This window comes from Cetorhinus maximus, chromosome 20 (genome assembly GCF_964194155.1).
Source record: "Cetorhinus maximus chromosome 20, sCetMax3.hap1.1, whole genome shotgun sequence".
Lineage (NCBI taxonomy): Eukaryota > Metazoa > Chordata > Chondrichthyes > Lamniformes > Cetorhinidae > Cetorhinus > Cetorhinus maximus.
In genome coordinates this window covers 74,641,383-74,669,117 of record NC_135898.1, presented here as the reverse complement: position 1 = coordinate 74,669,117, position 27,735 = coordinate 74,641,383, and the positions used below count along the sequence as shown (strand labels likewise).

Sequence of the window (27,735 nt, the reverse complement as noted above, 5' to 3'; positions counted from 1 at the left end):
AAACCAGCTTATATTTCACCTCTTTCTATTTTTCCTTAGTTTTGTTGAAGAGTCATACAGACTTGAAACGTTAACTGTGTTCCTCTCCGCAGATGCTGCCAGACCTGCTGAGTTTTTCCAGGTATTTTTATTTTTGTTTTGGATGTGTTACATGATGTTTTTTTTTCAAAATTGTTTATTCTTTGGCTAAACCAGCTCATTTCATATTATTTAGAAACACATGGCAAAAACTAACAGATTTGTTTACACTAGCATTACAAAACGTTGCCAGTTTTAAAAACAATCCTGGATAATATTTTTTTTAAATTCCAGAGGTATCAATGTGATCATTAAGGTAACAAAGTTGCCAGGTACAGTACGGCTACATCAAAAGGCAATACTCTGTTCACCCTGTGAATTTAACACAAAAATCTGAGAACATCTACCAACACTACAGACAATATAAAAAAATTACATAACTTCAAACTTCATTTTGGTACAGACTGACCTACAGGTCAATTAATCCCTGCAGGTATTGTTTAAGTACACAGTTGTAAGCAGTAGCACCAAAATTCTTAGATCAAGCCTGAGTGGAAAAAGTCACTGTAAAATATTGCAAATGGATCCTGAAAATATTGAAGATTATGGCTAATTAACATTTACACTCAAAATTACCCACTCCCAGGGTTTAAAGTTCACAGTTGCATAGGAATAAAATTTACTAAAAATACATAGAAGCAGAGACACATTAAGACCTTAATGTCTGTCTGAAGATCCGCTTCAAAAGTTCAAGAGTTCACAAGATAAACTAAGCTTCTAAAAGAAAGTTGAATATTACAAGGAATCAAGATGCAGTTATTCCTTCCCATTCCACTAGGTACTGTACTTTGCCATCCAGAGTTACTCGACGAGCCAGGATTCGATACTTTTCACCACAGGCAAGTCTACCAGCACCAAAATAGTTAGTAATTGATGATTTTAAATGATTCAGGTGCATGTCTTGATCATTGATGATTTCTGTATCAAGTCCTTCATACTGGCAATCATCTTTTTCATCATTATCATTTCCACTTTCTGATGTCTGGGCCTGAAAGGTTCTAGGTGAAGCACGGTCTCGTCTTTTTTTCAAACGTTGCAACGTTAATGGCCAAGATCTGCCAGTGCGAGTTCTCCTTCTTGGACCAGAGAGACTGGACTGTCTAGACAGACTAGTTGAGGTTAAATTTTTATGTCTCAGTTTTATTTTGAGCCACATAAATATTACTTCTTTCCACCACTTTCCCATCTTGCCCATTTTTGGTTTCTGCCTGGAAAGTAACTTTTTCAATTGTGATGAGTGGGAAGACATGAACTGGTGCTAAGCAATGTGGGGCTACGAAAGGAATTCTTGGTTATTTGCAGGACTGCTTTGTGTTAGTGTCACAGGGGTGTGGTCACAGCATCTACAGCTTGTCGTTGGTTTGTTCAATAATACATTTTGTTGTTATTTGACTTATGTTGTATCACTCTTTGGCTTCATTAGTTGGGTTCCTCATGGGCTTCATTAGCCATGTTTTTGTTGGGTATCCTTTGTCACCGAGCAGACAGCCAGTAAGTCTGCTTTGAGTTGCAGAGATGAGGGAGGGCGGACTGCCGCAGGATTAAAGCATCATGGTAATTGTCCAGGAGTCGTGCACACACCTATATAAACATCTTGTTAACGCTGCACACCAGCTGCACATTGATGCTCTTGTTGATGAACATTCCTGGGTGATGTATGGATGCCTCAGTTGCCACATGTTAATGATGCCCTGCACATGCAGGAAGCCAACTACAGCTGCAAACCTGAGCGCCCACTCATTCCGACTGGCATCATAGCAAGAAAAGCGTACAGTATTGTCAACCCTGGCAAACAAGCCATCAGTCCCCTGTCTCCTGCATTTGTTTGTCACTGACTATGAGATCCTGCAAATATCTCTAGCAAGACCCTGTAAGAATCCAGAGGTTGAAGTCAGTGGTGACTTTGACAGCCACTGGGAAAGAAGCATGGTCACCAGGTCCACTTGGCAGTAGGTCTTGTTCCAGTATGCTGCAAATGTCTGCCACACCTACTGTGAGTCCCAAACTCCCTGAGGGGTTCTGACATATCATCTACCTTGTGGACCCTGTGTATCACAAAGGCCTCCTGTGAGCTGCACCTCTCTGCTGATCAACTCTCTCCTTCAGAGCAGCAGGCAGTGTGCTGCTCCTGCTGCTGGTCATCTTGGTTCTCATCTGAGGTGCAACATATCACGGCACAAGCGACATATGTGCTGATCTGATATACCAGAGCTCCAAAGTGCAGATCAGATGTGTAAATCCAAAGTGTAAATGACACCTTCAAAGTTGTAAAAGCAGCCTCCCAATATATATACCATCAACAAATCCTTTCAAACAAACAAGTAAATGAGCAGCTGTGACATGTCAGTATTTATTGGGATATTTCTCTGTCAAGTCTTCAGCCTCCTCAATTACCACTGTTTTCTTGCTTTGCTTTCACTGATCAGTTTGAGGAAGACTGAGAAATCTGTAGGCCCATTGTTAAATAGCAAAAGCCATGAGATGATTGCTGTAATTGAGTGATTAACATTGAAATTTACAACCTGTCTCTCTAGAGGGGGTTGCTTGCATGCAGCTTAATGCAGTGAAGTTAAATGCAGTCTACTTACTGCACTCACATTTCAACATGACATAAATCCCCACCTGCACCCAAACACACATACTTCCCCATGTTACATTTGTCCCTAATATTTCTAAAGAACCTTAATCACAAGTCTGGGATAGTGCAAGGTGAAAGTAGTAAAAAAGATAGGTGGGATAGTGGGATAGCTGCCTTTTTCGTTCACAGGGTGTGAGTGTTCCTGGCTAGGCCAGCATTGCCCATTTCTAATTACCCTTGAGAAGGTGATAGTGAGCTGCCTTCTTGAACCACTGATGGTATAGGTACACCACAGTGCCTGTTTTACACACCATCCCTTCTGCTGCCTTAACTTCAACAGAAGAACAATTGAGCTGATTGCAAAATGGGTAGCCAATCCACTACTTGTTTTCTGCTTTGTGGCAAAAGTCAACATTCACTCCAAATTCTATGATCATCATATGCTGTGTTCATACACAAGGAAGTAGTGTAGTCTTGTGTAAACCTGTGTTTTGGAGTAGTGGTCAGCATGATGTGCCCATTTGGGAAGCGCAGGAATATTAGGCAGACAAGAATCTTAGGGTCACAGCAGGAAGCCAGTTCAGTCATGGGGGTTTGTTCAGGTGGGAGGAATAGAAGCAGTTAAGAAATGCAGACAGAACAGCCAAATCAGTGAAAGTGATTCAAGTGATTGCGGAGAGGCAAAACAGAGGAAAAGTGAAGCATCCAATTAGTGGGGGCAAGCAGAAATGGTGGCATTCAAATGGCTCCCAACTGATGGGAGCGGGGAGCCAACAGGTAACAGAGCTGTGTGGGAGTGTGAATGGGATGAGAGTGGAGGGGAAACTGGGTGCGAAGCAGGAGACAGGCAGCTGTAATCAGCTGGCAACAGGCTGCACATGGGACAGAGGGCAGCCTAAGCCTAACAGGAGAGCTGAAGATGGAAATTCACAGTAATACTACGGCAGGGGTTAAACAGCAAGTTGTTAGAGGATTAAATAGATAATATATATATACAATTTTTAATTCTAAAATAACATTTTTAAAAATTACCATTTGGGTAAATGAGGAAAAAAAAATTGATGTCATATTAACTTTAGAAGTCTGCTCCCAGGTGCCACCTCAATGCCCTGACCCTGCAACTGCATTCGGGCTAAAAAGTTAAAAAAACATACTCAAATGAATATTCTTCTGAAATAATTTAGATGTTTGAGATATTTCTTTTTAGAATTATAAATTTCTGTTATGAATTAAAAAAAAGCAGAAGTGCATGTTATCAGAAAGCATCTTGAGCAATTTGTGGCAACCCCAAGGGGAAAAAACAGGACCTCGTGTCAATTTCTGGAAGGAAACTGGTGCAAAGGTGTCCAATTTAGACAGCCAGCCTAACACACCCATACAGCATCAGAAGCAGATCCAACATAATATTGCTTTGGATATGCTAGTAAGCAGATGACCCATGTTTTGTGTTGCTCTGAGCACAGTAGGCATATGTTAATTGATTTGCTTATGTCAGTAACCTTCACCAAGGTGCAAACAATTTGCATTACACTTTCACAAAAATAGTATCGCCAGTAAAACATGAAAAAAATAAGACCTTCTTATTTGCCTTTACATTCTTAGAAAAGTTATTAACCATCAAAAATAAAGAAATAAATCAGTTCCTACACATGCAATTTATTATCTAGTGTCAAGCATTCTTCATACAGGCTGTAACTGCTGAGCTCCAGGGCATCGTATCTGAGGGGTTCCCCGAATATGAGCTGGGGAGCGCCCTGGAACTTCCCAGGTGAGGATTACATGACAATTGCCTGGTAAGTGCAAACTTTCCCTTGACAATTGCCCTGCACTGGGAACTATCCGAAAATGTGATTTAAATTGCAAACTTCTGACGGTTCCGACTGTCATACAGCAACAGTTACCCAGAAAAAGTTAGAAGAATTAAAACCACTTTTAGCTTCTAGGGATCTATTGTACAGATCCATAGGAAAACTCCCCAACCCCCTGACCCAACAAGGGACTCCCCCCCAACCCCCAAACTCTCCTCACCCCGCAACAAGACAGCCCCCTTCCACAGGACTCCCCCAACACCCCAGGCCCAGCCCGACACGTCCCGACCCCCACTCCCCGACTGCCCGATCCCTGCTCCCTCCGACTGGTCAAACCTCCCACAAACCCACACGACTGCCCGACCAACCCCCACCAACCCCCGTCCCCCAACTGGCCGACAACCCTCACTGGCTGCCACCACCCCACCTCCCTCCCCCCAGACCAACTGGACCACAACCCACCCCTTGACTGGCCAACAAGCAATCCCTCGACTGGCCGACTACCTACCCATCCTCCTACCTTCATGCACTCTTCCACTGCCTAACTCCCCGAACCACCCCCCTACCCTCCGACTGGCCAACACCACCCCCCACCCCCTCCCCCACCAACCACCCTTGACGACAGACCACACCCCCCACAACTGGCCAACACCCCCTCCCCCCAATCGCTGACTGGCCGACAAATCACCTCCCCAACTGGCCAACACACCTCCACCCCCTGATCAGCCAACACAGAATACATTAAGATGTAACTACACTTTTTATTTTTCTCCTTACCCACCCATCTCCAGTAAAAGCCCAGCCAAGATGGAAGGCCTGCCCTATCCAATGGTCAGTGTTCTAAGTCAGAGTCCCCTGATCCATATGGCATTAATGCACTGTCTGTGCTTTGTAAAAAATATGCCTGAGTAAAGGCATTATTAAAATTAGTGCAGGATGTTCAATATACCTGTCAAGTGAAGGGGAATAGAATAAACCAGTGAGTGCAAAAGTAAGTGCTGAGTTTCTGGGTCACAGGCCATAAGGGTGGACACCTCAACTGCACAGAGTGTGATATGAGAAGAGCTTAATATGGTTTTAATTCAAACAGAAAAAGAACACAGTTCACAGGTTTAGGTTCACTTCGTCAACAACCATCCAAAATGAATGTCTCATTAAAAAAAAAGAAACCATATATCCACTGCTAATGATTGACATAGTAGATAGAAGGGAATTGCAATCAAGCTAGAAAATCACATTCTTGCTTCTAGTTACCATTTCTGACTTACTGATTTTATTATATTACTATTGCTAAGTCCTCTCACTGCCAATCATTTAAGGAATGGTTCAGTTCTCAAGTGCAAACAAAAATTACATGCGTCAAATACCGCAACCATGTCTTTTTTTTGGTAAAAATTTCCGAAGTTCTATTATCTCCTGAACTTTTTCGAGAAATGAAATTGGAATTGGTTGATTATTGAAGTTCAGATTATCCTCCCAATATGTCTAAGGCTTTTTTAAAAAAATTAGCAAATGGAAATAATAAATAGAGTTCAAAGAAAGGAAACATTGGTCTGACGGATACAGTATCTCAAAGCTGGTAACCTCGGGACCGGGGTCTGTCCCAGATTTCGGACCTTACCGGTTTTCAGGCCAGCCAGTATGTGCCAGGTTGGGTTGGGCATGCAGAGGGTTGAGGGTATGTTTTTCGAGTGAGGATTGCAAAGGGCAGTTTTGAAACAAGTAGAGACAATGCTGCAAGATAAGCCAGGAAATTCTTTGGAGCTGCTTCAGATCCGTCAGTGTTGCTTTGCCCGGAAGCATGGCAGAAGCTCTGTTTATGCATGTAAATGCGGTTCCCACTGCACTTCAATGAAGTGTTGGTGGTGGAGTGGGAGCAGCTCCAAGGGGTTTCCCAGCCATACAGTTAGATCAAAGGTATCGGTGAGGAGGGACAATCAGATGATGGCAGCTTAAAAGACGTCCGGTTTTCAGACATCACCGGACTTTTGGATAGCTGGATTTGAGACACTGTACCCGTAGAAGTTATACATTGCATCACGCGACATTCACTGAAGCCCTTGTTATTTGTGTCAGGAAAGTTTTTGAAGAGCACATATTACTTACCACTCAGCTGCTCCATGAAGCAAACATTGCCATTAGCATTGAAAGCCAACGTATCTGGGGTGATACAGAGAGTATGAAAGAGTGGAGTGTGGGAGATGCTCTTCATTGAAAGGCAACATTCTAGGCAGGCTGCCCAGATATCCTGTTCACTGAGGCAGCTATCTCGTAAAGACAGGATGTCAGCAAGGGACACATTTTCCTGCCAAGTAAATACATAAATTAAATAAGAAACTAACAGTGGCAGCATGTGAAACAGACTTTTAAAAAAAAATTCATTTGTGTATAGGCACAGCCTATCAATATTACTAACTTCTCATAGCTTCTCTGTAGAGAATTAAAAAGGGGATACATTTAGCAGGCAGATTAAATGTAGATTAGTTTAAAAGAAAATTTAATTGTACTTTGAGTCATCATTATTGATCTGTATTGTATAAAATAAATTAATCCAGGCAACATTCATTCTAAAGCCAGTGGCCCAGATTTTGCTGTGGGCAGAGAAGAAACAGCATTTGTCATTCACCTCAAGCACAGTTGCCCACAGACTTCTAGCAGTTCTGTCAGTGAATATTTCAACACTTGCAACATTTGTTTGAATTCGGCACCGTCTAAAGGGAATTAGTGGTGACTGAACACAGCAGGCATTAGGGAAATTGCTCAGTCAGTCAGATTGAAGAATCGTCACAGACAAAAAAGAAGGAAGGAAGCAAACGAAAGACTGAAATATATACATTTGATTAAGGGAAAGTCATGAAAGAGAAAATTGCAAAAGCTATATAAAAATTAATTATTTTTTAAATGTCTGCATTATTAATTTTCTGAGGGAATGAGACTTTGCGCATCTAAAGTTATTTTTTCAAGGAACAGAGAGGCTGTTTGGCAGCAATTCTAAATTACTTAACACCTTGACCTTAAATTCTGTGGGGTTCCATTGTTAACGATTGCAACACGCAACCTGTGGTTGGTTACAGTATCACTGCGAGAAACTTATGAATTTCCGCATTTAACTGTGCATTTGTGGATGCCAGAAATTGCCACCAGATTTAGCCAGTAATATTCTCAAGTGCTGAAAGCCTCTGATATGAAAAAAGGACAGGTTCCAAATTCCTTTGTGAATTCATTCTATTTTTCCACCAAATTGGATAGCTCAGGAAGGTTATCTGGCTTGAAACAGGTTTCAGCAGAAGGAATTCATCTGCGGTGGGAATTCAAATTCATTGATTTTTTCAAAACTCTTTCATGGGATATAGGCATCTCTGGCTAGGCCAGCATTTATTTCACATCCCTAATTGCACTTGAAAAGGTGGTGGTGGTGAGCTGCCTTCTTGAACCGCTGCAGTCCACGTGGTGTATGTACAGCCACAGTGCTATTAGGGAGGGAGTTCCAGGATTTTGGCTCAGCGACAGTGAAGGGATGGTGATATATTTCCAAGTCAGGATGGTGTGTGGCTTGGAGGGGAACTTGCAAGTGGTGGTGTCACCCATGCATCTACTGCCCTTGTCCTTTGAGGTGGTAGAGGTCACAGGTTTGGAAGATGCTGCCGAAGGAGCCTTCATTAGGTTTAATAAACAAAGTTTAATAAGCTTTAGTTCCTTAAATGAAGAATTCTGGGTGCATTTCAGGTCCTGGAAGAACATCCTGACCAGCAGGAATGGCCTGCAATCCAAGATAACTTATCACCTCCCAATGAGGACAGCTGTATTACCACAATGAATTATTTGTCCCTAACCTCTGCCCCTATACAGCCTGTAGGGATGGATGGATTGATTTGCAATGCAGGGAAGTAGGTATTCATAGTGTTGCCCTTCTGGACAGCTGGGGGCAGCCATCTACCCAGGTGCCAAATGAGAAAGAACTATCTGGGGTATATCACTGGTATGAGGTCTTCGGTGATGCAGTCCCACATGTGGATGCCTGGTGGCAGAAAGTGGCTAACAAAATGAGATGTGTGCCCTTTTTTCTAATCATTATGTCATTCAGACTGATAAAAAAATACTAGCAATCTTGTAGTTTAGGACTGTTTCTATTTTACACACAACTTAAAATGTCCTTTTGGAGGTTTTCCTGTTTAGAGTGCATCTCACACATTTTCAATAAAAATGAATTCATTTAGAAAAAAGTGATACATATCTCCAGCTTGTTGTACATCCACAAAGTTAAATGCATAATCATTGTGATTCAGTGCGCACAGAAAGGTAAAGAAATAATTCCCCAGTGTACAGTGAGAATTTTTAAAAATAGAGGTGTTCTAAATCCACGGCAAAAGAAAAAAAACAATTTGATGTCACCACAGTAACACAATTCCAACTCATTTCCTGTTGAGAACTTAAAGTGCAGTGCATAAGTTAAATTCACAATCGTTACTTAGTCATTTGACATATGCTGGTTGACAACAGTAGTTGTAACTAGGAACCAGCTTGCACACTCGTCCATCACATTTTTCCAACTGTTTGGTGGAATTGCTGTGTTATTTGTTTTTTTATCTTAACGTCGAACCATAAGATTATGTGTAGCTAGTAGTTCTGTCAAATTCTGTCCAGTGCCTCAGTTCAAATTATCATTTACACCCTACTAAATGCAACATTTTTACTACCTCACTGATAAAAAAGTCACCAGTTTCAACTCAGATTAACATCACATGGACATGTAAAATATTTATAAGATGGTTATGCAGGGTTACTGGGTGTGATGTCAGATATTTCTTCTGCTTCTTGAGTTCTCCGCCTGAAGGCAGGTCCGACCCATGGACCCAAAACCTCCACCAGGGATAGGGCAAGGAAGCAGGTCCCAAATCCACCCCCAGCCAGAACAAGGATTGAACCCTGTGCTGCCGGACACAATCAGATCCACACCATCCATTTAGCCAACTGAACCAACCAGCCAGCCAAGACGTCCCAAGTTGCTGTGGCAACATACACTTTTACATGCATGTTGTTATGCATTGTGATGGTAAATGCTCCAATTTCTTTCCATAACATGGCTGACTAGGAATCTCTTCCACTCTTACTGCATGCCATTGGCGTATGTTGGAAGAATTTACAAGTTGATACTTGTTTGGCGGCATTATGAACAAACCTTCCATGGCCATTAAGCCCTGGAGTGGGACTTGAACCTGGAAATTCTGACTCAAAGTCAGGGATGCTGCCCACCATGCCACAAAACCTCCTGTCTGATATTTATAGCAAACAAAATGACATTAACAATACAAAGAAATTAATAGCTTTTTTTCTGCAAATGATTATAAGCAGTATAAAATGGATCTACCATATCTGGTATACCCTTTATGCCATATGTTTTATTAAATCTCATAAAACAGAAAGGATTACTGTGCTGGTAAAAATGACTCATTTTGTTCCTCAGAAATTTCTCATGAGCAGTTACCTCTTTTTTAAAATTTGAGAATAAACCTTTCCCCCAACCACTAGTTTTCTTGAGCTGCACATTGAAATATCTGACCTGCCCAGGAGAGGAGATAACCTGCTGTTCCAAACTCACATCAAAACACCATCTGGGATTTGTGCAAGAGGGGCCTCAGATTGACCTCACTTATTTTCTTCCTGGTAAAGGAATGCTCAGTAAACCCAACGTTCCCCTCCATGCTGATGGACATGAAATTAGTGTGGGGAAATCAAATCTATACCCATCTCTCTGTGGTTGTTCTGTTAGTGATCAAATGCAGTGTCATTCTGGAGTCCGGAGTTGGAGTAAGGGAGAAAGTAATGAAGTCTAAATCAGGGTTATACTGCATGTATAATGTTAAGGAGAGCATTGCAGTGCTGGAGAAAGAGGATGTCCCAGAGGGTTCAAGGACAGAATCAACTTGGCTAGAGCTAAGGAACAAAAAGGGTGCAGTTACATTGCTTGATGTAGTCTATAGGCCACCAACTAGTGGGAAAGTTGTAGAGGAACAAATCTGCAGGGAAATTACAGAGAGGTGCAAACATTATAGGATAGTTATAATGGGGGACTTTGATTACCCGAATATAGACTGGGATAATGGTAGCGTAAAGGGCACAGAGGGGCAAGAATTCCTATAACGTGTTCAGAAGAATTTTCTATAGCAGTATGTGCCCAGTTCAATAGGAAAGGAGGCATTGCTAGACCTGATTCTTGGAAATGAGGTGGACCAAGTAGATCAAGTGTCAGTGGGGGAACATTTAGGAGACAGTGATCATTGTATCATAAAGTTTAGGATGACAGTAGAAAAGGACAATGGGCAATCCAAAGCCAGAATAATTAACAGCCGGAGAGCGACTTAAATGGTGCAAGAACGGAATTGGGACGGATAGACTGGAACCAAAGGTTGGCGGGAAAAGCTGAATAATGGGCTACCTTCAAAGGAGAAATGGCTCAGGCACAATCAAGGGATATTTCCTCAAAAGGGAAAGGTAGGGCAAACAAATCCAGAGCTTCCTGGATGAAAAAGGAAATAGAAATTAAGATAAAGAAGAATAAGTGTGCTTATGACAGGTGAAAAGGTGGAAAATACAATTGAGAACCAAGCTGAATACAGAAGGTTCAGAGGACAGGTGAAGAAGCAAATAAGAGAAGCGAAGAGGGACTATGAGTAAAGTCTGGCAGCCAACATAAAGGGGAATCACAAAGTATTCTATAGGCCCATAAATAGTAAAGGGTTGGGATGGGAGGTAAAAGGAGGAGTAGGGTCAATTAGGGGCCAAAAAGGGGATTTAAACATGGAGGCAGTGGGCATGGCTGAGGTGTTAAATGAATACTTCGTATCTGTCTTTACCAAGGAAGCAGGGGCTACCCAGACCATGGTGACAGAGGAGGAAACTCTGTCACTAGGAGGGTTCAAAATTGATAAGGAGGTATTGGGTAAACTGTCAATACTTAAAGCTGACAAGGCACCAGGACCGGATGAGATGCATCCAAGGATATTGAAGGAAGTGAGTAGAAATTGCAGGAGCACAGGCCATAATCTTTTAGTTTTCCCTAGATTCAGGGGAAGTACCAGAGGACTGGAAAATTTCAAACACCGCGCCCCGTTCAAAAAATGTTGTAAGGATAAACCCAGCAATTACGGATCAGTTTAACTTTGGTGCTGGAGAAGCTTCGACAAACAATTATTCAGGATAGAATTAGTAGTCACATGGAAAAATGTGGATTGATTAGGAAGAGCCAGCATGGATCTCTTAAGGGAAAATTCTGTTCAACTAATTTGCTAGAGTTTTTGAAGAGGTAACAGAGAGGGTTGATGAGGGTAATGCCATTGATGTGGTGTACATGGACTTATAAAAAGGAGGCATTCAATACAGTGCTGCACAACAGACTTGTAAAAAAACTTATAGTTCATGGAATAAAAGGGACAGTAGCAACGTGGATACAAAATTGGTCGAGTAATGGGAAACAGAGAGTAGTAGTTAATGGATATTTTTCGGGCCGGAGGGAGGTTTGTAGTGGAGTTTCCCAGGGATCGGGATTTTTACCCTTGCTTTTCCTGATGGATATTAATGATCTAGATCTTGGTGTGCAGGGGCCAATTTCAAAGTTTGCAGATGATACAAAACTTGGAAGCATTGTAAACTGTGAGGAGGACAGTGTAGAACTTCAAAAGGGCATAGACAAGTTGGTGGAGTGGGCAGATAGGTGCAGATGAAGTTCAATGCAGAGAAGTGTGAGGTGATTAATTTTGGTAGGAAGAACATGGAGAAACAATATAAAATAAGGAGTATAACTCTAAAGGGTGTGCAGGAGCAGAGGGACCTGGGTATATATGTGCATAAGTCATTAATGGTGGCAGGACAGGTGGAGAGAGCAATTAATAAAGCATACTGCATCCTAGGCTTTATTAATAGGGGCACAGAGTACAAGAGCAAGGAGATTATGCTGAACTTGTATAGGACACTAGTTAGACCTCAGCTGGAGTAGTGTGTACAGTTCTGGGCGACACACTATAGGAAAGATGTGAATGCGTTGGAAAGAGTGCAGAAAAGGTTCACAAAAATGGTTCCAGGGATGAGAAACATCAGTTATGAAGATCAATTGGAGAGGCTGGGACTGTTCTCCTTGGAGAGAAGACCAAGAGGAGATTTGATAGAGGTATTCAAAATCATGAGGGGGCTGGTCAGAGTAGATAGGGAGAAACTGCTCCCGCTTGTAAAAGGATCGGGAATGAGAGGGCACAGAGTAAAAGTGATTTTTAAAAGAAGCCAATGTGATGTGAGAAAAAACTTGATTATTTAAATAGAAACAATGTGCAAGGTTACAGGGAAAAGGCAGAAGAATGGACTGAGTCATAATGCTCAGAGGGCTGGTGCAAACACAATGGGCTAATTGGCCTTCTTCTGCACCGTAATAGTTCTGTGATTCTGTTGTTGCATTCTTCCAGTGTCCTCTGAGAAATTAACTGTTTTGCTCCAGCTTGCTTAATTTGAAATGGACAATAGACCTTTATATAATTCCATAATTATGCTTTTTAAAGATTTTTTCACAGGGTGTGGGGGTTACTGGCTAAGCCAGCATTTATTGCCTGTCACTAATTGTCCTTGAGAAGGTGGTGGTGAGCTGCCTTCTTGAACTGCTGTAGTCCATGTGGTGCAGGTGCACCCACAGTGCTGTTAAGAAGGGAGTTCCAGGATTTTGACTCTGTGACAGTGAAGAAATGGCGATATATTTCCAAGTCAGGATGGTGAGTGGCTTGGAGGGGAACTTGCAGGTGGTGCCGTTCCCATGCATCTGCTGCCCTTGCCCTTCAAGGTGGTAGAGGTTGTGAGTTTGGAAGCTGCTGTCGAAGGAGCCTTGGTAAGTTGCTGCAGTGCATCTTGCAGATGGTACACACTGCTGCCACTGTGCATCATTTGTGGAAGGAGTGAATGTTTAAGGTAGTGGATGGGTGCCAATCAACTGGGTTGCTTTGTCCTGGATGGTGTCAAGATTCTTGAGTGTTGTTGGAGTTGCACTCCTCAAGGTAACTGCAGAGAATTCCATCAGACTTCAGGCTTCTGCCTTGCAGATGGTGGACAGGTTTTGGGGAGGCAGGAGGTGAGTTACTTGCCTCAGGATTTCCAACCTCTGGCCTGTTCTTGTAGCCACAGTACTTATATGGCTGGTCCAGTTCAGTTACTGATCAATGGTAACCCCCAGCAAGCTAATCATGGGAGATTCAGCGATGGTAATGCCACTAAATGTCATGGGGAGATGGTTAGATTCTCTCTTGTTTGGGATGGTCATTGCCTGGCACTTGTACAGTGCGAATGTTACTTGCCACTTATCATGTTATCCTGCAGCATATGCATATGGATTGCTTCAACATCTGAGGAGTCACGAATGGTGCTGTACATTATGCAAACATCAGCAGACATCCTGACTTCTGATCTTATGATGGAGGAAAGGTCATTAATGAAGTAGCTGAAGATGGTTGGTCCTAGGACATTACCAAGAGAAAACCCTGCAGTGATGTCCTGGGACTGAGGTGATTGACCTCCAACAACCATAACCATCTTCTTTCGTGTTAGATATGACTCCAACCAGTGGAATGTTTTCCCCTTGATTCCCATTGACTTCAGTCCTAGCACTCCTTGATGTCAAATGCTACCTTGATGTCAAGGGCAGTCACTTTCACCTCACCTCTGGAGTTCAGCTCTTTTGTCCATGTTTGGAACAAAGCTTTAATGAGGTCAGGAACAGAGTGGCCTTGGCAGAACCCAAACCGAGCATCAGTGAACAGGTTATTGCTGAGTAAGTGCCACTTGATAGCACTGTCAACAACACCTTCCATCACTTTGCTGATGATTGAGAGTACACTGATGGGGCAATAATCGGCCAGGTTGGATTGTCCTGCTTTTTGTGGACAGGACATACCTGGGCAATTTTCCACAATGCTGGGTAGATGCCCCCAGTGTTGTAGCTTTACTGGAACAGCTTCGCTAGGGACGCGGCTAATTCTGGAGCACAAGTTTTCAGCACTATTGCCAGAACATTGTCATGATCCATAGCCTTTGCAGTATCCAGTGGCTTCAGCCATTTCTTGATATCACGTGGAATGAATGGAATTGGTTGAAGACTGGCAGCTCACCACCACATTCTCAAGGGCAATTAGCAACGCCCATATCCCATGAATGAATAAAAAATTGTATGTCAGACCAGTTAAGCACAGCAGATTTCCTTCCCTAAAGAGCATCAGTAAACCAGGTGTGGTTTTACAACAATCAATAATAATTTCATGGTTACCATTACTGAGACTAATTTTTAATTCCAGATTTATTAACTGAATTTAAACTCCACCAGCTGCCATGGTGATATTTGAATCTGTATCACCACAGCATTAGGCTGGGCCTCTAGATTGCTAGTCCAGTGATATTACCATTATGCGATCACCTCCCCTCCGCTTTTGTTTACAGAAGCTAGTTAAAACTACATGAAAGCAGAGTGTCTTTAGAACCTATTGAAAGCTTCTTGGCGAGATCTACCCTATATTTACCTTGATGCAGTTCCATTTCTGCTAAGTTTGTTGGGAGATAAAAATTTCAAAAACAAAGTAAATTAATCTTAAAGCATCCACTGTAATACTGCTGCATAAATGGAAGTTCAAGGTTACAGTTCTTGTTCCATAGTTAGGTAATTACAAATAGATCAATTATAGTAAGAACACCAAGCCCTTGCTAAACAAAATACTGGCATCTTTCTCATTTATGGCTATGGCCAGAAATAACTTGCAGCCAATGATTTTTTTTTATTGATTCCTGGGATGTGGGAATCACTGGCTAGACCAGCATTTACTGTCCATCTCTAATTGCCCTTGAGAAGGTGGTGGTGAGCTGCCTTCTTGAACTGCTGCAGTCCCTGTGGTGTAGGCACACCCACAGTGCTGTTAGGGAGGGAGTTCCAGGATTTTGACCCAGCGATAGTGAAGGAATGGCGATATATTTCCAAGTCAGGATGGTGAGTGGCTTGGAGGGGAACTTCCAGGTAGTAGTGTTCCCATGTGTCTTCTGCCCTTTTCCTTCTAGGTGGTAGCAGTCATAGGTTTGGAAAGTGCTGTCTAGGGAGCTTTGCTGAGTTCCTGCAGTGCATCTTGTAGATGGTACACACTGTTGCCACTGTGCGCCAATGGTGGAGGGAGTGAATCTTTGTGGATTGGGTGCCAATCAAGTAGGCTGCTTTGTCCTGAATATGTCAAGCTTTACAAGTGTTGTTGGAGCTGTACTCATCCAGGCAAGTGGAGACAATTCCATCACACTCTTAAATTGTGCCTTGTAGATGGTGGACAGGCTTTGGGGAGTCAGAAGGTGAGTTACTTGCCGCACGATTCCTAGCCTCGGACCTGCTTTTGTAACCATAGTGTTTATATGGTTAGTCCAGTCCAGTTTCTGGTCAATGGTAACCCCCCAGGATGTTGACAGTGGGGGATTCAGCGATGGTAATGCCATTGAACATCAAGGGGCGATGGTTGGATTTTCTTTTGTTGGAGTTGGTCATTGCTTGGCACTTGTGTAATGCAAATGTTATTTGCCACTTGTCAGCCCAAGCCTGGATAATGTCCGAGTCCTGTTGCTTCAGTATCTGAGGAGTCGCGAATGGTGCTGAACATCGTGCAATCATCAGCAAACATCCCCACTTCTGATCTTATGATGGAAGGAAATGTCACAAATGCAGTACAAGATCTTTTTCATTTGACAGATGTCATGGCGCAGATTTTCTGGTCAGTGGCACTCGCCATTCACCTTGATAAAAGCTGACCACGTGTTTTGGCAGGATCTAGAATGCAGATTTCCTCTTTTCGGACATGAGTTTGAAATTGGCGCCCTCCACAGGGGATTTGTTGGGTCTGTGACCAGGGAAGGCAGCAAGGAAACTAATCAACCAATCAAGTTGAAAAATTCTCCGAGCAGAGCAGGAAGTATAAATTAAATTAAATCATTGTGCAAAAAGTGAAATAATGATTGAGATGTACACACAGAATTAAGGGAGAAGCTTAAATAGTTGGGCAGCTTTTTCCGGTCAGTGAGCAGGGGCGGGGGCTGTTCGCCAACGTGTAAAATGACACGGGGTGAGGTCGGGTGTGTCACCCCGCGTCATTTAGATTCTCAGTTCAGCGTACACGCAGCCAATTCGCGCCTGCTGACCTGTCAATGGCCTATTAAGGCCATTAAAAAAGTAATTAAAATGACAGTGTCACATGAGGGGACGTGTAAATTTTTATAACTTCAACCCATCTCCCTGAGGTGGAACTTTGCCTCAGGGGGATCTGTGTGTTCCTTCACACTCATGCGACTCAGGGAATCCCCCCCAGCCCGCGCAGGGTGCGCACAGCTGGACGGGCCCACATAAAATGGCGGCGTGTCCCTGACCGGGGGTGCCGATCAGGAGCCCGCCCGCTCCCGCACAACACCCACCCCCCGCCCCGGACGGGGGGGTGGGAAAATACTGCCCAGTAAAACAGAAACTTTTAAAAATACATTTATTTAAATCTGCAACATTTTAATTTTCTTCTGAGGGAATGAGACTCCACATTTAAAGAAACAACTTTTCAGGGCCAGAAATGTTTTTCAACAGCAATTATGAATGAGTATGCTGTTAAAAACTCAGCTATTCCTCTCTGAATATTGCTTAACTTCTGTATCAGACTTCGCAGTGAGAACAGTGGGTGATTCGTTCCATCTCATGCCTATTTGCAAAGTCTGCAACATAGCAGTTGAGTGGAGTACTTCTGAAAGCATATTTCTGGTGTTTAACTGCGCATGTGCAGGTGCCAGAAGTTGCTATCAGTTTTACCCAGTGATAATAATGAGTGCTGACACTCGCTATATTACTACTGCAAATTCCAGGTCAGTAATACATTTTCCAATCGAGCCCAGCACAAACTGTTGAAATGCTGCTTACATCATGAAATCATATCCATGTCATATAATGAATACAATTAATATGCAAACATTATTGAAAAAAAGGATGCAAAAAGACCAACATGCCCTTCAATCCTGGCTCATTTATTCAATGCTGCAACCTTACACAGTACACCTACTCTCTAGCAAAGCAGTTTGTCAGGAAAGATCAATAAAAGCCTTTGGCTCATTCAAAGAAAAGTGAAATCATTCAACTCCCTAAAATGATGAAGCGAACTCCAGGAGACCACAGTTGCCTATGACTCATTGCAATCTTAACTAACATGTAACTCATTCCAATAAATTTAGACAGTCCTCTCCCTCGGCAACTTAAGTTTCCTTTTAAGGAACAGTCATTACCCTACACACACCATATCTTATTATTTTTTCCCCCAGAAACCACGAGCCTAATTTTAGTTCCAGGGTTCCAATCCCAACAACGGGCCGAATTCTGGAGCCTGGAAATGGCCATGGCAGGACCCAATTTGAGGGAACAGCTAATTAAGAGCCCACCTCTGTGAGCCCTGTCCAATTAAGGTCTCTGGAGTTGGGGGGGCCAATGGGAGCGCCCAAGGCTCTAGGTGGCTGACAGGCTCATTGGGAGAGGCGGGGGCAATTGCAGCAGGCGGGAGACCATGAGGGCACCTCAAGACGGAGGCATCCTCTGAAGACTTGTAAATGATACAAAATATGCTGACACCACAGATGCCAGCCCATCATTGCTGGGGGGAACCCTCACAGCCTAGCGGATCCATGCTGGGCTGTGTTGCAGGATGTGCCTCTGGCCCAGCCATGGTGTGCCGCCCTCGGGAAACTCCAGATAGCACATGAAGGGTCCCCTCAATTGGCACTTTTATTGGCCTAATTGGAAATCCGCCACTGATGGCCGGGTATCTGTCAAACCCCAGCCACCCCACCCCAAAAACTATTTTCTGAAAATAGGCTGGAAGTGGGAGAATGCCAGCAAATTGCCACAGCTAGTAGCAAGGAATTGCTGGCATACCCACCACCACCTTGCGGTGAAAATTCTGCCCTATGACTAATTGCAAAATAAATACTTCCTGGTATCTAATCCAATTTTGCCTACAGATTTTATCGGCAACACCCAGTCCTATCCATCTCAAAGAACATATTCGACCAAAATTTATCCAATCACTTCATTACTTTAAAAGCTTTAATCAGAACTATTTTTTTAATGTTTCCATTTCTCCAAATACAAATATAGTTGAGCCTTACTTGGCTTAAATATGTAACACTTCTTATGTTATACTCAGTGATCCTAGCAATCTAATCTAAAATACCCTTTGCTCTCCTTGTAATGAACTGCTTGCACGCCTTTAATGAATGAGTAGATAATACTCCTACTCCTTCATGGTTCTGCACATGCCAGAGGATCCTCACCTGCAAGTGCATGGCATGGTATTGTCCTTGTTAAGTGTCATCTGTTGCACAGGGGCCTATACACCAAATTTATCAAAACGGTACTGCAACATATTGATCATATTGATTTGTTCTGAATGATTAACCTGCCAGCAAATTTCTCATCAATCACCAATTTAAAAACTTAAATCCCTCCTCTAAACCATTTTTTTTTTGTGTATACTCAGTCTCACTTCACTTATTAAACCAACTGTCAAAAGGAAACATTCATGAGCCTCTGATAAGTTATCTTAATGGCAGTGGTAACCTATTTTATTTTCAATGAGTTACTGTTGGCATTCAATTAAAACCAATTGGTTTATCAAGGCTGCCTTGTAAAGTCTTGATTCTAACCTTACAATCACCACCCCCACCCCACCCCCGCCCCCCAAGCAGGAATGGGGCAGGGGCAGGGATTAAATTCAAGTCAGGCATATGTTTTAAACCAATTTTACTCTCCATTGTCTTTAAATCAGGGCTTAGAAGTATAAAAGCTGTGAGACAGTTGGAAGCATTTCAATCTTATCTGTTTAGTTTTCTTTGTCAATGAACCAATTTACAGCAGATGTCACTTGCTCTTGACACTTGGACCAAAGAAACATGAAGCAATAAGTACTTGGACCACATTTCACTCTGACAAGTCCCCTATGATTTTAGAGACCCATGTCTAGCAATTACTCGATGCTATGGCTGAACAACAAAGAATCCTATGTGCCAGGTGTATAAATTATGACACTGCTGATAATGTGAAGTGCATTTGTTCCTACTCCATACTTTACAATTACTGCAGTTTTTTCCCCTTAGTTCTGGGGAGTAATATATTTTCTCCCTGTGCAAGTCCTTTTCTGCCCTCAAAAGGGACACAGCTAAATTCAACAGGCTGACACTGGTTCCATTATTATATGTAAGAGCTGGCAACAGATTCATCTAGTGCGGTTATTCAATAGAACAGAAAAACTGAACACAATACAGCTACAGTCAGTCATTGTTTGGCTTGGGCATCATTAGCATGCATCAAACAGTGCCAACCTCCAATGAGTGCTGGGAGAGAGAAGCTGACAGCCTGAGAGTGCACAGGCCACTGCAAAGGACAGATGGAACACAGCTCCATCACATGGTGCCAACCCCAAAGTGCACTGCTTCAGGGTCAGCTATCACAGGCTCTCGGAAGACCAGTGCCCAAGAAGGTGCAGGTTAAGTAGGGAAGCTGTTACTGACATACGCCAGCTATTACCTGTAGGCACAATCATCAATTCAAACTGCTGTTTTGATGGCAGTTAAAGTAACCACACCCTGGAATTTCTACACTACAGAATTTTTTTCAGCGCCCATCAAGGGATCCCACTGAACTCAACCAAACTGCAGAAAATGTGTCAGAGATGCAACAGGTACTCTGTTTAAACACACAACAGCCAGTATACAATTCACTGAACAGCAGCAGGCAATCGTTTTTCATAAAGGTGAAAAATCTGAAGTTCCTTTCCTTTCCACTTATAACTCTTTATTTAGCTGTGAACAATGTAATAGGATAAACAGGAACAGATAGGAATGCTCAGGTCCACAGATGAAAATCATATGAACACTAGTGCCCAATTTTACATGGCTCCACTAAAATTGCAGAGCTTTAGTGGGGTGAATGCGGGTCCCCCATCAAACATGAAGGCTTTATTATTTGCAAAGGAAAAGCACTGGAGATGCTGTAAATCTGAAATTAAAACAGAAGCAGAATTTTGGATGAAAGGTCATTGACCTGAAATGTTAACTCTATTTCTCTCTTCACAGATGCTGTCCAAACTGCTGAGTATTTCCAGCGTTTTCTGTTTTTATTCCTTATTATTTCCAGTCCTAATTGCTGTAAATGTTATTCAAATCATCACTGATCCAGCACAGGACATTTCTCGTTACCTTTAGAAATCAAATTTTTGGGGAAAGGTAAGGTTAATGTTTCATTATTTCTTCCTTATTTAGTTGTTACAACTGCATTTTCATCAATGTAATAAAAAAGAGTCAGGCCTAAAACGCAAAAAAAAGATTTAAGATTTTACCTAATAACTTTCTTACAGGTTTCCTTCCAGCTGCTATTTCACTAGCAGCAGCCAAAGTAAGCAGGATAGAGGTGCCTTTAAGAGTTCCAATGTTGTTTCTATATCTTCAAACTTTTCCCTTGGAGAATAGTGTGAAGTAGTGAAAGGAGTCACAGGCCAATTAATAATCTGACAGGCCATGAAGTAAACACCCCTTTCCATATTTGCAACCAGCTTTACACCAGTCAGAGTAGTTAGACATCCTCCTGCATTCATGCTCTTTCTGGCTCCATAGGAAGATGTCTTTGAAAATAAAACATATGTGTTATAAGAAGCTTACATTTGGTTTGCAGACACGGAGACCGAGAATTCTGATTCTTGTTCTGATCTTCTTTTGAGGTCAAGGATATTCAATACTCTCCCTTCTGTCAGTGAGAGTGTTCTTCTCCTAGGTGACCGTAGAGGTTGTAGCAAGTCTTTCTTCATCAGGATCTGAGTAGTAAGCCCAAGTTTCTATTGGCTGTCTCTCCAAGGATATTAAGGTGCTGCAGTTTCTCCTTACAATACCCTGGTCTGTATCAATCCTGTATGATTTGGATTGTGTAGGATTTTTCAGATTGTGCCTGTCACAAGGCTATGCCCATTTATTTTTGAAAATATGTTTTTTCACCTTTCAACTCACTGGAAGTTTTGAAATTTGAACTGAGACGCAGCAAACTGTTTAAAAATACCAGACCACATTCCACGATGAAGGTGAGAAACAAACAAAACACCCTCAGGGGAATGTGAAGAGAGAGACATTTCCTATAATCCAGACACCAATAGAAACTTGTCACTGTCTAAGAAAGGGACATAAAAAAATGCAAAGTGCTGGATACTGAAACAATGGCTGCCACAGAGATACACACCCAAAACCTCTTGAAATACTTCACCCATTGTGTACTTCCAAGTTAAGGCTGCCAGCCACAAGAGAGAGATTGCAAGAGTCCTCTAGATTTTGAATGGCATAGAGAGGTTTGAAGATTTCTCAGACCTTATATTTCAGTTTTGCCATGAGTTGACCTTTCACTTTTAAAGTTGTCCCACCAGGGCCTTGTAATTCAATATATGAAGGTTGCAATATAACCTGTTTGAGCCATTTGGCTTCCCCTGATAAAACAAGCCCCTGCTCCTGTGTCTAGTTTAAACTTTGTGGGGTGTTCATCCACTTCCAGTTTAATATTCCAACACGTACCTTAGCACCATTTACCTCCCACAAGAAGGTTAGTTCCTTAGCTTAAAAGCAAAATACTGCAGATACTGGAAATCTAGAACTAAAACAGAATACCTGGAAAAACTCAGCAGGTCTGACAGCATCTGCGGAAAGTATACAGTTGACGTTGCGAGTCCGTATGACCCTTCATCAGAACTAAGACATATAGAAATGAGATGAAATATAAGCTGGTAGAAGAGGGTGGGACAGAAGAGCTCGATAGTGGGCCAGTGATAGGTGGAGGCCAAGAAGAGACTGCCAAAGATGTCATAGACAAAAGGACAAAGGGGTGTTGATGGTGGTGATATTATCTAAAGGATGTGCTAATGGGGACAAGTTCCTCTGACATGTCTTCCTTCTTCCTTAACCGAGGTTTTCCACCCATGGTGGTTGACAGGGCCCTCAACCGTGTCCGGCCCATCTCCCGCGCATCTGCCCTCACACCTTCCTCTCCCTCCCAGAAACATGATAGGGTCCCCCTTGTCTTCACTTATCACCCCACCAGCCTCCGCGTTCAAAGGATCATCCTCCACCATTTCCGCTAACTCCAGCATGATGCCACCAAACAAACACATCTTCCCTTCATCCCCCGGCAGCCTTCTAGAGGGATCATTCCCTCCGGGACAACCTGGTCCACTCCTCCATCACCCCCTACACCTCAACCCCCTCCCAAGGCATCTTCCCATGCAACCGGAGAAGGTGCAACACCTGCCCCTTTACTCCCCCCCTCCTCACCGGCCAATGGCCCAAACACTCCTTTCAGGTGAAGCAGCATTTCACTTGCACTTCCCTCAATTTAGTCTACTGCATTTGCTGCTCCCATTGCAGTTTCCTCTACACTGGAGAGGCCAAACGCAGACTGGGTGACCGCTTTGCGGAACACCCATCGGTCTGTCTATAAGCATGACCCAGACCTCCCTGTCGCTTGCCATTTCAACACTCCACCCTGCTCTCATGCCCACATGTCCATCCTTGGCCTGCTGCAATGTTCCAGTGAAGCTCAACGCAAACTGGAGGAACAGCACCTCATCTTCCCACTAGGCACTTTACAGTCTTCGGACTTAATATTGAGTTCAACAATTTTAGATCATGAACTCCCTCCTCCATCCCCACCCCCTTTCCGATCCCCCTTTTTCCAATAATTTATAATTTTTTTACAAGTATATTTTTTCTTTTCCCTCCTATTTTTAAATTTATTTCGATCTATTGTTTCATCTCCACCTTTTAGCCCATTTCGATCCCTTCCCCCCACCCGCACTAGGGCTATCTGCCACTAGCTTGCTTCCCTTAATGTCCCCATTAGCACATCCTTTAGATAATATCACCACCGTCAACACCCTTTTGTCCTTTTGTCTATGACATCTTTGGCAGTCTCTTCTTGACCTCCACCTATCACTGACCCCCTATCGAGCTCTCCTGTCCCACCCCTTCTACCAGCTTATATTTCATCTCATTTCTATATGTTTTAGTTCTGTTGAAGAGTCATACGGACTCGAAACGTTAACTGTATCTCTCTTCGCAGATGCTGTCAGACCTGCTGAGTTTTTCCAGGTATTTTTGTTTTTGTTCTAGTTCCTTAGCTTGTAGTTCTTCCACTTATTGTATGTGGTTCTGTTTTTAAAATTTCTCCTTCTTTTTACAGGTTGTCACTGTTTTCCAGCAACAGTTTTGAAGTGGTCTATTTTTCCACAGTTGTGGGACTTTGCCCCCGACACTTCCCCCTCCCACACACCCTCCACCCTCCCCTTGAACCCAGACATTCTTCTCGCATGTGCAGTTTGTTCCCGCCACACTGAAGATATTTCAAAATGGTGGTTGTCGCACTTTTCCCCATTTTGGTGGGCTTAGGCTTTGGCATGCTTTCTCTTTTGAATACCTTCAAACTGCATGGTGTCACTCAATCTTTCCCACGGGGCCTCTTCTTCCCCACGAACAAAAGCCCGATTCTGTTTCCTGAGTTTCGTTTGCCTTGCAATCTGCATTGCTTTTACTAATGTTAAATCCCCTCTTGTCTTTAAGAGATCTGATAATGCTTCGTCTAGGACCCTGGTTATGATTCTGTCATGAATCAGATCATCTTTTAAGATCCCATGGTTGCACTTTCCTGCCAGCCTATAGAGATCATTGATGAACAAATCCTTGCTTTCTCCTGGTCTTTGCTTCTTTTATTCTTTTATTAAATTCAGCCCTCTTTATTGTTAAATTCCAACACACACTGAAATAAGAGTTGAAACTTGCAGCACCTCTTCTTCATAAGAAGCTAAAGTATCATCAACCCCTCCCTTGCCATCACGTCATCAGTGATTGGTCCTACTGCATAGCGTACTGAACTGGTCTTTTTGATCTCTTTTGTATAATCCTGAAGCAGTTCTTGTAAACCTTTTTCTCCAGTTGGCCCAGTTCTGAGCCTGCTGTGAGCCTTCTGCACTCTGAATGATTCCGGAATGATTCCTGGAGTGGGAGAGTGGAATCCATGCTTCTGCTGAGCCCTGGAGTTGTTCCTACTTTTGTGCTGCTACTTGCTGCTTTGGGCCTGTGTTCTCTGTTGTCCAGTCTCCAGGTCTGTCTCTCAGTTTGTATCTTGTTGCTCCTGCGATGTTCTGACATCTTGGTGAGGTTAATTTTTTTTCTCTTTTGTCCTTCCTTTAACAATCTTTTCTTGCCCTGTATCTTCTTTTTAAGGTTCAATAAGTTGAGTGATCGGTGTCTAGATGGAGGTTTTGGGGATTGTCTATTCTCCCAAAGTTTGCTGCTTGAGTCTGTAGTTTCTCAACACCATTACTCTTTATTTACAGAAAGTAGTTACCCACTTGGATCGCTACATGAGGTTGGAACTTCTTCTCCTTCTAGGTCTCTTTTAATTCTCAGTCATGTGACCTGACAACCTTATTACATCAGCATCACATATGCTTCTGATGTTAACCTTTTACTCTGCACAAATCACAGTAGAGGTAGTCATATATCTATATCATCTCCAGGAGGCAGCTTGTATCACAGAATATTTCTGCTCAGTGACTGTTTACGATAGTAAAAAACTTTTATGTCACCTAATTTGTCCAAACCTTCATTGCCATGGATGCTGAACTAGCTAGTTGGCTGTGATAAATGCAACAATCAAGTACCAGAGGCCTTGGGTGCAAAGAACAACATTCTTCCCACATCAAAGAGGCATCAACCTGACTGAGTAGCAAGGTTTCCAACATATAAGAGCATTAGAGATGGGTCCTATGCAATGTATAGACTAGTATAGTCAAGGCTAGCTGTAGTTCCTCACAAGGAGGACACATCACTGCTTTCTGGATACAATTCTTGGAAGTACAAAATACGGCAACCCTCCTTGCATTCACCTCTTTCAGTAGAATACCTACTTTACCAGCTATCAAACAGGAGTTGGGTGTTGCATCACTCTGTCACTTGCTCACAGAATCCACTTCATAACTCCACAAGGGGTTTTCTTTCACTCTATTTTTCCTGGCATTTCTTATCACCCTTCCTTCTGCCAATTTTGGCATCCTCTCCAATGCCTTCACATCCTTCCTAAAGTGTGGTGCCCAGAATTGGACACAATACACTAGTTGGGGCTGAAAATGTCTCTTAAATTTGCTGTCAATTGAAAGCCAGGTGGGAATGCAAGCTGTGAGGAGAACACAAAGAGGCTGCAAAGAGATATAGACAGGTTAAGTGAGTGGGCAACAATGTGACAGATGGAGTATAATGTGCAGAAGTGAAAGATGATACCACCTTGGTGGTTATGATTAGAATAGCAGAATTTTTTTTAAAAAGCATGAAACTTATGTGGATGTTCTGAGGAACTTAGGTCTACAAGGGACACAGAAAGTTAACGTGCAGGGAGAGCAATTATGAAGGGAAATGGTATATTTTATTATCCCCTTTATTGCAAGGGAAGCGGACTGCAAGAATAAAGAAGTTTTGCTACAATTGTACAGGGCTTTGGTCAAACCACACCTGGGAGTCCAGTGCACAGTTTTGTTCTCCATATTTATGGACGTACATCACATTGGAGACAGTACAGTGAACGTTCACTAGATTAGTTCCTGGGATGAGGGTTGTCCTGTGATGAGAAGCTGAGTGAATTGGGTCTACACTTTCTGGAGTTTAGAAGAATGAGAAATGATCTCATTGAAACATACAAGATTCTTAAGGGGCTTGATAAGGTGGATGTTGAGAGGTTGTTTCCCCTGGCTGCAGAATCTAGAACAAACGGGGCACAGTTTCAGGATAAAGGGCCAATAATTTAGGACTGAAATGAGTAGAAATTTCTTCACTCAAAGGATAATGATGCTTCAGAATTCTCTACCCCAGAGGGTTGTTGATACTCCATCACCGAATATATTTAAGGCTGAGATAGGCAGATTTTTGGTCTCTCAGGGAATCAAGGGTTATGGGAAACAGGCAGGAAAGTCGATTTGAAGCCAAAGATAAACCATGATTGTATTGAATAGCAGAACAGGCTCAATGGGCCATATGGTCGACTCCTGGTCCCATTTCCTATGGTCCTATAAACCAGTGTTTTCTAAAGATTCGCCATAACTTCCTTGCTTTTGCACTCTATTCCTCAATTTATAAAGCCCAGGTTCCCATATGCCTTATTAATCACTTTCTCAAACTGCCCCACCACCTTCAATGATTTGTGCACATATATCCCCAAGTCTTTTTGCTCCTGCACTCCCTTTAGAATTGAACTTTACTTTCTTTTGCCTTTCCTCATTCTCCCTACTGAATGCACCACTTCACTATTCGCTGCATTAAATTTCACCTGCCACACATCTGCTCATTCCACCAGCCTGTCTATCTATGTCTTCTTGAAGATGATGACTATTCTCCTCACAATTCACAATACTTCCGAGATGTATGTCATTCGCAAAATTTGGAATTGTTTCCTGCACACCAAAATCTAGGTCATTAACGTCGATCAGGAAAAGCAGTTGTCTTAAATCGACCCCTGGAGAACCGCATTATACACCACGGTTTTCAAAAGGGAATTGAGTAATTAGCTGAAGAGAAAAACGATTGCAGGGCTACGGGGAAAAGGCAGGGGAGCAGAACTAACTGAGCTGCTCTCACAGAGAGCCAACATGGACGCAAAAGGCCGAATACGCTCTGTGCTGTAACCATTTTATGATTCTGATAAATATTTAAAAACCTTTATAAAATATGAAACAATAAATGCCAATGTGCAGGCACTTACAGATGGCCTTTAATGAACTGCTCTCAAGATGTTCTGTATCCCCCATCAGGGTAGTCAGCTGACCCAGTAAAATAGTATACAACCACCGCAATGAACTTATGGCTAAATCTGCACTGGCAGCAAACATTCAGGGGACAGATTTCACTAGAACTGCAAAATCATGGCTTAGATATTTTGGAAGACTATATAACTCCCATCAGTCTCAGATATATATAGCAGAATTTTATTTTGTTTGAGTTTTACATGGTTGACTCCTGGAAGATCCAGAAAATCTGCTGCAATAGTGGCTTCTCACACAACTCTACAACACACACACACACACATTAGCCACGGCCAGTGTACAAGAAGGCTTACACAAGTCATGGAGAAGGCATGCAGGATGTTAAAGCAACGTTTTACATACTTAGCCAACTTTGTGTGGG

General features: G+C 42.6%; 1 protein-coding gene across 1 annotated transcript in view; it reads right to left on the bottom strand.

The window, feature by feature from the left end:
• The window catches only part of kndc1 (kinase non-catalytic C-lobe domain containing 1), a 252,960-nt gene that overhangs the window by 214,481 nt on the left and 10,744 nt on the right, over positions 1 to 27,735 (bottom strand). The window contains exon 2 of the mRNA XM_078564922.1: positions 6,571 to 6,769. Coding sequence (XP_078421048.1) covers positions 6,571 to 6,769 — 199 coding nt within the window. The remainder of the gene's footprint in view (positions 1 to 6,570; positions 6,770 to 27,735) is intronic.